Source organism: Aptenodytes forsteri, unplaced genomic scaffold, assembly GCF_000699145.1.
Source record: "Aptenodytes forsteri isolate BGI_AS27 unplaced genomic scaffold, ASM69914v1 Scaffold5, whole genome shotgun sequence".
NCBI lineage: Eukaryota > Metazoa > Chordata > Aves > Sphenisciformes > Spheniscidae > Aptenodytes > Aptenodytes forsteri.
In genome coordinates this window covers 4,096,940-4,108,337 of record NW_008795672.1, presented here as the reverse complement: position 1 = coordinate 4,108,337, position 11,398 = coordinate 4,096,940, and the positions used below count along the sequence as shown (strand labels likewise).

Genomic DNA, 11,398 nt, shown 5'->3' with positions numbered 1-11,398 from the left:
GCAGCAGCGGAGCGATGTGGTATCAGACAGGGCGTCAGACCGGAGTTCCAGCCCAGATCTTCCAGTCAGCGCCTTCTCTGTGATGTGCAAATCGCTTCAACCAGTTTCTCTGGAGGGTGGAGAAAGAAATCTCTATTCTTTTTGTTCTAGCACTATGAGATCATATTAATATTAAAGAGGGGCATGCCCGTCTCTAGAATTATGGCTCAAGACACTTTTCTTCAAAGATCTGATGCATAAATCAGACAATTATTCCGGCAGCAAATCAGGCAGTTACGGAGCTAGATGACCGGTTCCTACTACTGAGGTACTATGTCTCAGTTAGACTAGAGGATCGAGCCGTGACAGAGTGGGAGCGCATCCGTGAGACTCTCATTCAAAAAAAGGTGCCTTGCCCGCTCCCACGGGAACCGATAACTGAAATGGATAGTAAAGGAGGTAGGACGGTGGAGGTTAATTCCCTGGACCATTTCCAGGTTACAGCTGAAATGCCCTGTGACCCTACATCATTTTCACAACCCTCTTACGATTTCTCAGCGTAAGCCGACGCCAACCAAGCAGCCAAACAGAAAGTCCCCATCTCACAACGTCGCCTTATTGCTGCTGTGGAAAGGGCGAGGTCACGCGCTACCAGGTTCCATTTTAATTATCTGGGGAAAAAAAAAAAAGGTAAACGAGATGGGAGAACTGTGTTCAAAACTACTTGAACGAGTTGATGGAAGAATTTGCAGTACGAGTTCCTTAACCAGCTTCCTTTGCCTTGAAGAAAGTGCCGACCCTCAGTGCTGCCCCAACTGTCAAAATAAGCATATTCATATCCCTCCCAGGTTCAGCTGCAGAATGCTTTGATATCCCTTTGATGAAAGGCTCGGTGTGCTGCTATTGCCCCATCCCACATCTTCTCCTTCACGTAGGGTTTTGGGTGCCGGTTAATGCTTATTAGAGAAGAAAAAAGCAGAAAGCAAAGAAGCGAGGAGTGCCTAACCCACACTTCCCACTGCTGGCTAAAAGACTCGCGATACTATTAACTCTGTTTGCTCAAGCCTGCGTTAGTGTTTTAATACAGTGTGAAACCTCTTATTAGATACCGATACAGGCAAGGAGAGGACTACCCGTAACATGCAACCTGGGGTAGTCCAACTACGTTTTACATCTTTCTTATTCCAATCGCAAACCAAAAAAAAAATACTTCCTCCATCTTTTTCCTTAACAAGCACCCATTTTCCAGTCAAAAGCCAATGAGGTGGTGACGTAAAAAGGTCATTTAAAACTCAGCCAACGCGACCCACATGCAGAGCGGCGAGAGGGAAGGAAGTTCACCCTGACAAAATAAACGCCGTCAGAAGGCTGCTTAACACCTCACTTGCTCAAAACTTGCTGTAGCAAGGAAAGTTTTGGTTCGTAAAATTTTTCTTTTTTGATATAAACAGGTGCTCTTGAAATTACTCAAGCCAAGCGTAACGCAGCAATGCGGCTATGCAAGTGTAACAACCCACTAACATACGCTCTAGACCCTGGTATGCAGAACTACAACCTGACAGATAATATCAGAACTAGCACAACGCTTATTACTCAAAATAACTCTTGCGATAGTTAAAACCTCCCTACCGATCAACACTGGGCAAGGGAGATTTTACATCAGCCTGCTTCCTCTTTATAAATAAATATGTAAAAGGCTGGCCCAGCTTTTGATGTGTGTTTAAACACAAAAGTTCACTAAACAAATATTTTTAACTGCTTTGATGTAAAGAATAATGGAAACGATAGCCTGCACACATTAGAAAGTGTTTGGCTAGGAAAGGACTGTTTCATTATCAGCAAACAGCACGGACCAAATTAACCAGATGATTCACAAAAAAAAAAAAACCCAAACAAACCAACAAAACCCAAAGCTGGCTGGTTTGGAATAGACAGTTATTTCTCTTTAGGACAAACATGTATTTTTCAATGTGAGCTCTGCACTGCGGGCTTTAGCCAGTCTCAGATCTGCACATATTTCAGAGGAGTTCAAAGCAGCTCTGAAAAATGAAAGAATCCAACATAACAAACCAACCCAAAAGAGAAAAAAATGAACCAAAGAAATTGTTTCTGTGCTTCCATGGCAGTTCCAGAACAGAGCCTTAAACCTTTATTACTTTTAACAGAAAGGTATGCTAACGCTGCCCAGCAGCAAACCGGTAATCCAAAGCCACAGCCAAGACTTGCAAACTGCTCACTTTGCCCTAGCTCAGCTTCCAGCCGCTTGTGGGTTTTTTTTTTCCTAAACCTGATTTAGGAAATCAGGTTTGTGGTTCAAGAGCACGTCAGACCACACCTCTGCCAGTCACCTGGGTGCAGGTGGGGGGTTGATAAAAACGCAAAGGCAGAGAAGACGACCTTGGGCTTAAAGTAGAGAGAGAACAGAGACATAGGGTAACAATACAGCCTGGATGTCACAGCCTCACGTAAAGCACCCACAAGGTTTGCAAACGGGCAACTTTTAGCATAGTCCTGCTGCACAGACAAAAAAAAGAACAGTTTTGAGCAGCGACACCATCTAAAGTCCAGAAATGACCATGAATGCAAAGCTTTTTCCCTGAATAGCTGCATTTCTGAGAGGATCCAAGAGGCAACTTTTTAAAGTAACTAAGCTCTAAATACACAGCTACAAAGAGCCTAGGAGCCTCACAAGTCAGTAATTACAGTGAGAATGATGCAACTATGCACTTTTGAGAAAGTCCACTCGTATTTGTTCCGACTCTCTAGGCTCTAACACCTTTAAGCGATCCAGCCCTACATTTCTTATTGTTACAAGATCACTGTTTTAAAAGGAGGATGTTCCCGTGCTATCAGTGAGGTGAGGGGAAAGAGCATTGTAAGTAACATAAAATATCCTAAAGGAAAAATCAAGTGTTCTTAGCTACATAGGAAATAATTTACTCTACCCAAGCCCCCCATAAACATATGGCATTCACTTCTAAGGGTGCATGCAGGTATGTTATTCAGTTAAGATTGAAACTAAGTTGTAATTACAAGGTTGAACTATAGATGACAACAGCACGCGATGATACAGACTGTATGTGGTTGCCCTCTGGTTTCTAATACTTGAATTAGATGGATTTGGAGAGGAGAAAGGCAAGAAGAAGGGCAGCTTCAGGATCCAAAGCTGTCAGCAGTAATAGTTTGGGGCGTACTCGCTCAAGACCATCCACAATTTTCACAGATGCAATCAGTGCGTTTGCCAGTTTGCAACAGCAAGCATAAGGTCTTTTTCCTAACCGGAATGAAATGAAAAGAAGTAACTGAAGCGATTTTGTAAACTCAACGTGTGTCTGTTACTGCATAATCGTCTAAACCTCTCCTGTAGGTATCTGTTACAACCAGGAACAACATGGGAAATTCACAAAGGTCCAAGCAAGAGCAAAGCAGAAATAATGGAAAGTTAAAACTGCCGTCTAGAATATGTGCTTGTACCGCTTTTTATCAGTTTATTCACTGGAAGCACTTAAAGAAACCATCCAGAAAATATATGCTAAAACTTTATTGCAAACTATTAAATGATTCTATCTTAACTACTCTTATTTTTCTGACAAATACTTCATTAAACGTCCTTATACCTCTTGTAAGTCCACCGAAAAGGTGCTTTTTACTCCCCTCCTGGCCCAGTATCTCGAGCCCATACAAAAGACACCAGTAAACATACCTCAGGCTAATTCTTCCTCCAAACCCAGGTTCACTTGCAGCCTCGGTTTTGCTTGTTACTAGGAAAGACCCTTTTGCAGAGCCTGAAGATTGGGAAGCATTAGCAACCTTACTGCAAAGCACCGTCAGAAACATCACGCAAACAGGCTGAAAGAAAAAAAAGAAAACAGATTCTGCCTGCCTGCTAGAAGACTTTTGATTTATCGCAAAAGCGGAAGTTGTTTATAGCAGAAAGATGCTGTTCAATCGACAGTGTCTTGCTGTCAACTGCCGAGTTGCTAACTCTCGTAAGGACCTGCATTATGCTACCAACTCTAATGCTTATGGATGCGAGTCATCTTATTAACCTAAATGAGGATATCCACAGCCGATTCTGCCTGCCTGCTAGAAGACTTTTGATTTATCGCAAAAGCGGAAGTTGTTTATAGCAGAAAGATGCTGTTCAATCGACAGTGTCTTGCTGTCAACTGCCGAGTTGCTAACTCTCGTAAGGACCTGCATTATGCTACCAACTCTAATGCTTATGGATGCGAGTCATCTTATTAACCTAAATGAGGATATCCACAGCCGTAAGTATACGTCAGTAAGATTTGTCAAAATCGCTTCGCATAAAATATCCGTGGTCACACTGATTTTGAGAGAACGATGAAAGAAAATTGCTTATAATTTTATTTTAAACATTTTTAAAAAGATAAGCATGAACTAAAAAGTTACATTTCCTTAGCGCATTAGCATACAAGTTACAAAAGCAGTATTAAAAAGCACCGTGCAATTAAAAATGACCTCTACCTTAAATTAAGAAATAACTTGGGTATCGCTAACACAAGAAAAACAGTCCTTGCACACAAGCAAGGCCTGATTTTGAAACATGAATGCACGAAGATGCGTATGCATGCTTCTGTATGAACATTTCCCAATAGCCATGTTTGCACATCCAGGTGACCGCGTAAATAAAACCAATCTTCATTTTTCCAAAGACTGAACGCATGATCACTTGTATCCACAATTCCGGTTAGAAATACGTGTTCATACCAAAACTGCACAAGCACAAACTATAGCTATTTTGAAACCCCACTGAAAAGGTGGGCCTTAATTTATTATCAGCTACCTTAAATCCTGGTTAAAGCTTTATCTGAAATAACCTCAATTCGCCTTACTGTTGTAAAGATCATGTGAATAAACCATGAACTTCCTAACACAGAGAAAGGATTCATTTTTACTAAAATAAATGGTGTTCAGAAACAAGCAAAACACTGAATAACTGCGGCGGCTAACAGATCACAAAAGTGGTTTTAACTGTTGCTGTCAGCAGCTGATATGACTTTTTAATAGTACCAAAACATACGCAGATCTAAAATTTTGCTTAGTAAATATTATTTTACAAGAGATTTCTTTCTATAAATGGTGTTCAGAAACAAGCAAAACACTGAATAACTGCGGCGGCTAACAGATCACAAAAGTGGTTTTAACTGTTGCTGTCAGCAGCTGATATGACTTTTTAATAGTACCAAAACATACGCAGATCTAAAATTTTGCTTAGTAAATATTATTTTACAAGAGATTCTTCTTTCTATAAATAATTTGCTGGTTTGTACAATATTTATGTTTAATTCCTAAAGACTTAACAGAATTATCTTCATTACAGTTCCAAAGGACTAAAATACTTCATTAACTAAATTTTCTTAAAAAGTTTGACTTTGTATTTTTATTCTTCTTCATTATTTTGAATCGCTTCCTACTTTTTGCATATGCATTCCAAACACAAATTTGGCTGTCCACCCCTGCCATCAAGGTAATATTTCAGACTTTGACTTCTTAAGCCTTCGCAGTTTTAACTTCCCGAGACCATTTGCAACCTCTTTCTTTCTTTTTTGGGTGAGCTTCTCTGAAGACACAGGCTGCAGTTCTAAACAAGGTGATGGCATCACAGGCAAGTCTTCAGTGGTTGTGCTTAGCTCATTTTTGTTTGTCTGCACTATATTGTTCCTCACGGAAAGAGGCCGGGAGAGGTTTTCTCCCAAAGTTAGCGACTCCTCATCAGACGCAGTCTTTGTCAAGTCTTGTTTAGAAAACAACCGGGAATTAAGTGGGGTCTTCTCCTCCGGGAACGGACCTAAACAATCATCATCACACTTACTCATTTCTGTATTGCTAGGAATTAAAGGAGTCCCTTCAGAGGATACTTTTTTTAAATGCTCTAACTTTTCTTCTGAACCACAGCTCTTCTGTTGAGCCTGTGTTTCGGTCGCTTTTTGACTTTGTTCTGGACCTAGCAGTGCTGACTCAGAGCTACAAGGAAGGTTCTCGCTTAGAAGACTCGACTTCAACCACTCCACGGAGTGAGGTTTTTGCTGGCTGCTAACATCATCTGGCTGTCTCTGATTAACATAATTTTCCAGCTCTAAAACAGGAAGCCCCAAGCTGCTCTCGGCTGTAGTTATGCAGTCCTTCAGCAGTCCTGCACTCCTACATTTCACTTCAGATTGAGGACTGAGAGAAGTTTGACAGTCGTTCTTTCTGTTCCCTGTCTGCGAGTCCACTGAGCCAAGATACACTTTCTTGGAGTCCTTGCTGATCTGAGGTTTGCTTGTGCTACTTTTCCTTGGTTTTGTCCTTTTCACACTGCAATAAAAAGGAATTTTGTTTTTAAATTAAAAAAGAATCTTCGCTGCCTCAGTCTGCCCTTCTTACAAACTCTGAAACACCACTAGGGCAACCTAGACTGAATGTGGAAAAAAAAACCCTGTATATCATCTTGACAAGCAGCAATGTTTGTCTAGTGTGGATAATATCAAGTGTTATGCATCTGATTTTCCACTGCACTAGGGGAACCCTATTTATTAATGACTAAGCCATGAAGGAGTTCACATTCTATTCCAAGCTGCAGAACTAGATTCATTACAGATGTTAAAGGTCAACGCGGCATAAGTATATTGAATTCCTTCCCAAACTGGCTAGATAAAATAGTATTTCATAAGTGCCTAAATTATTTCAAACCATTCCCATATATTCACATGCATAACGTATATCTAAAGAATAGAGGGGGCAGGCAGGGAGAGGCAGTGTGCGCGTCTCTCTGTGAGAGTTTCTAATCTCTATTTTAGAATGTTCCTCTGGAATTTTTCCCAGGACATTTCAAAGCATGACTTTAAAGTTAACCACTGCTCGTCTAGTATCAAGCGCGTTCATCTGGGAAGGACTTAGGTAATGCAAGTAGATGATATTCTAAAAGGAATTATACAGGAAAATGGGATCACAAGGGACCTGATGGAGTGTCAGTACATAAACACTCCTCGGCAGCGTGTTACCTACAAATCTAGATTTCACGTAGGCCGTAAGATGAACTTTGTGCACAAGTACTGAAGCTGCCTATGTAAGATTTTGAGTCTAAAGATATTACTACAGACCGTCCCATGCTGGGACCGCTTTCTGCTGCTCTGCTGATGCCGAGCAGTTCCCAGGTCGGCATATCTAACTCTTCAGAAAGAGGACTCTTCCAAAATAGGTAGAGCTGGCATACCTCCAAATCTAATCTCATTTCTAAAGACAACACAGATGAGATAACAAGGGTAAAAAGAAAAGTTGCCAGTGTTCACAGCAAATCCCCGATTCCACAGTTGATTTGGGGCTACTGGCAGCTTGCGCAAGTAAGAATGGCATCCAGGTTACAGCAGAGGACCAGTAAAATATTCAGCTGACCAACTAACCCTCCCCATCCGCTACACCAGGGACACTCTTTAATTGTGACCAAAGATCCGGAACTAACATCGTGGTACGCTGCAGACTCTCAAAATGAACAAAAAGTAGATTTGCAAAGTGTTTTTCACCAGATTCAAACATCACATATTTATTTTGGCTCAGAGCTTCATTCAAGGGAAAAACACCCTGTTTTGATTCTGCCTAGCGCTATGTGACATATCTATGTGGGTTGTAATAGCTTTTTTCATGCCGTACAAAACAACAACGATCATTTTATGTGCTTATCCACACTAGAGTAGTAGTCGCTTAGTAATTTAAAACAATCTTTTGTAAAGGAGTTTATATTATTTGAAATTTTATTACATAGGCTAGATTCTATTTACCCAAATTTTACCAGATTATAAATTTAACACCTTAGAAAGAATAGTGACGTACATTTCTTTCAAGATGTCTTGCTTTATTTGTTCGTTCAGACTTATCTTAAGCTTCTTGTTCTCCGCAGATTCAGTAAAATATTCAGACGTCCCATTGGAAAGTTCTTCTTTCTGCTCCAAAAGAAAACACAGGTTTAAAACGTGACATATCAAGCTATGATTCTTCAACGCAAAACTCCATTTCTAATACTAAGACTTACAGATGTTCTTTATTATTTTGATCTGAGCAGTCTAAGAGAAACAGAATTATTTTTAATCTTTTAATATTTGGGAGTCTAGCCAGTGCCCTCCCCTTTCAGACTCCCAACAAACATATTTCATACGCTAAAATATACCGCAAACAAACAAGACTGTAATGTAAAGGATGTAGCTTTCCAAACTGTCTGAGGAAACTGTTGGCAAATATTTGACATCTTTGTGGCTCAAACTGTGACAAATGCCAGGAATCTCTCTTGCAGACAGGAGCATGTTTGTCTGTTTTTTTTCTGAAGAGACTGACTGGCGCAGTGGTCTATACACTTATTCTCAGAAGAATCCCCATAATTTTCCATACTTACAAAAAAATATACAGAGTGTTATTTGCTCATTTAAGAAGGCAAGGGTTAAAACTTTTAATACTAACATTCAAACGCTCACAGCTTGTAGTGGTTGGCTACTACAGGACAACAGGGGAATTCTTTCTGGTCTCAGCTAACAGCAGCACCATGGTTTTACATAATACGAGATTGGGGCAAGAGGGAGGGAAGGAAAATGCTCTTTTTCTTCAAGCTGTGAGCATTTCCTTTCACAATGAAACAATCTCAATGAGAGAGGGGCCATTTGCTGACTTCACTATTTACCACATACTTCAAAAAAGTATTATCTCTGAGGCTATGGAGAGGAGAGAAAAAAATGTGGCAAAGTCAAGAAGAGAAGAGGCTTTGTGCATCTCCTTTTCTTTGATAGCACTTTTCTTCATCAGCCTGCATGATGCAATTTCTGATTGGGGCTCATCAAATGTAGGGAGCGCTTATTTACACCGTTTCTTGCTCCTCACCGTGAAGCTAGCACACTGGAGCCGGGCGGTACGAAAGAACCGAAGAAAGCAGAGAAAGACTGCAAGGCCGAAGCGTGTACATGACTGCTGCCTGGAACGCCCCTCAGGAACCTGTCACTTACAGGGGATTAAGCCCTGCCCATTTGTATTTCTATTTCTATTTTGAAGGAGAGGGTAAACCTCACCGCTCTTTCCAGAAGAATAAGCCAGTGAAAACAACTTCCTGTTTTGTAAGCAGAAAGAGGGCAGTCAGGCAAAGAAATAAAGCCATTTCGAGTTTAAAAAACTACAGCTGTTTTGAGCCTTCCTTTCAGAGGCAAACTATGCAAACGTGTTTGTGTGGATGGAGAGATGCATGAAGTTCTGCCCGCTAATGGTGCAACACGTGTGTTCACAGCAGGCAGAAAACATATGGGACATACATGCAATGCGATTTCAACCTCAGAAATCAAGCCTAACTAGTTTAATCTGAGGGATTAATTGCTGCTTCTATTCTGTTAGAGGTATGGACTCCCCTAATTTGACTAAATACCTTTTCATATTCTGTAAACTATTAAAGACGGGAATTTTATTAAGATACTCAAGAGCTTTGCTAATTTTAAGAGGAGACACAGACTCTGAACTGTAAAGTCTGTAGAAACTATTCTGATTTCCAGTAACGTTCACACAGCTCAGACTGAAGGATCTTGCACAATCATTCTGCATCAAAGGAGCTGGAGAGCACTCTTACTTAGCCAGAGAACAGAAGCACAAGCAGAAGCATTTGAACTTTCCTTATTCTGCTTTATGGTAAGGCTAATTCTATTAAACCTTCTTCAGTCCTCAGCTGAGGACATGAACATGGCACACTGAGACAGGATCACCAGTCCGCTAAAGGCAGTTCTTGTAAATGTGGTAAACAATGGGTGGAAAGTAGCACTTTGTACAAAATCCAGAGGAGGATTGGGAACGGTTCCTGTCCACATGTACTCACTACTGCAGATAAGCAATAAACCTCAGTTCTAACTTGCATCCCATTACGCACAGTGCGTGATCGTTGCCTGGAGTGTACCGTCATGCCAGGGTGTGAAGAGCAGACCCTGGAGAGAGGCAAAGATGACGAAGCCATCTCACTTGTGAATTGAGTCAGACTGCAGGTTAATGGTCCAGAGCTGAAGGGCTAACACATTCCCTCACTACGCCGTCATCAACCTTTTATTTTGTTTTCAAATAACTTATCACATAAAGTAGCGACAGAAAAGGGTTAAGGCGTTAAAAAAATTAAAAATCAAAATGATTTATATGAGAAACACTTCTGAACATGCCCTCTAAGTACAGTAGATTTTCCCCTTGGAACCACACCCTCTAAGTGCTGTATTTTGAGAGCTGAACAATTAACATCAGGCATATGAGTCAGTCTTTGAAAAACTCTGTGGGAACCAGAGAGCCTTTTGCTATTAGGAGTGATGTAAACTCCCTAAGGCTGGAATAAGTCCACAATAGAAGGCAAAGAGAGTCATAAATAACAACAATGGGCACTCCATATACTCCTAAGACACTCAGCCATTATTGGTGCTACTTCCTTTATTTTCTTTATTAGACTTAATAATTTTAGTTAATTAAAAAAAATAAAAAACACCGTGTGTTTTGGGAATACTATTTATTTCCTATGGGAACTTCAGGACTTGTTAAAGAAAGAAAAAAAGCTAATCTGTTCTCATCCTGTCTAGTAATCCCAAATTCCTTTTAGGCAGTGAAATAATTAAAGAAAAATATTCCAGGCATAAAAAGGAGGACAGCAGAAACAGACATCATATAAACAATGACACCATGACAGAGAAAAACGTCAAAGCACCGCCAGACTTGTGACTTGACTCTGAAAGAGCTGCAGGGAGTGGGATTGCTGCTAACAAATTAAAACCACATTTCCTGGCAAATTGTTAAAGACAGACATATTTACATTTGTAAAGAGACTGGGTGGGCACAAAAGATTAAAATGCTTCTTTAGCCCTTGAACTGCCAAGTTCTATTAGAAATATGTGCTCTTAAAATCCTAGGGTAAGCTCACTCCTTTTTGTCACTAAAACTCGGCAAAGAAGGGCCTGCAGAAACGAAGCTTACAAAGTCTTACTACCCTACCTGCTCATAATACTGGCCTCTCAAAACCTGATTTTAAGATCCTTAGTATTTTTCCAAAGAGATGTCTGGGAAAAAACCTCTATTATAAAGACCTACAGAGAAACATGACTGCTAGGCATACAATATACTTGCTTTAAGGCTTATCAAATTGAAAATTCATTCCTTTACTCTCTTACTCAACTTACTATCTCACTCAAAATGAAAAAGAAACCCTCAAAAATGTAAAAGTGGTGACTGCCATCTGCAGCTCTCTCCAGGACAGCTGAATTCAGCAATACAGCATTAAATACCTGTAAAAGAACTACTCATGGATCTGCACTTGTGAAGAATCCTTACAGCTCATTATCCTGAAGAAGAGTGAAAGGTTTGGCCTTTTCAGCCTGACAATAATACTCATACAAATTTGATTCCCCCCCCCCCCGCCTATACG

General features: G+C 40.5%; 1 protein-coding gene across 2 annotated transcripts in view; it reads right to left on the bottom strand.

Moving 5' to 3' along the window:
• Positions 1 to 5,130: 5,130 nt before the first annotated feature.
• SLX4IP (SLX4 interacting protein) overlaps positions 5,131 to 11,398 on the bottom strand; it is an 80,774-nt gene continuing 74,506 nt past the window's right edge. For both annotated transcript variants that reach the window (XM_009282527.2, XM_019472912.1), the window contains 2 exons: positions 7,816 to 7,925; positions 5,131 to 6,303 (listed from right to left, as the gene is read on the bottom strand). In XM_009282527.2, coding sequence (XP_009280802.1) covers positions 5,469 to 6,303; positions 7,816 to 7,925 — 945 coding nt within the window. In that variant the 3' untranslated portion in view covers positions 5,131 to 5,468. The remainder of the gene's footprint in view (positions 6,304 to 7,815; positions 7,926 to 11,398) is intronic.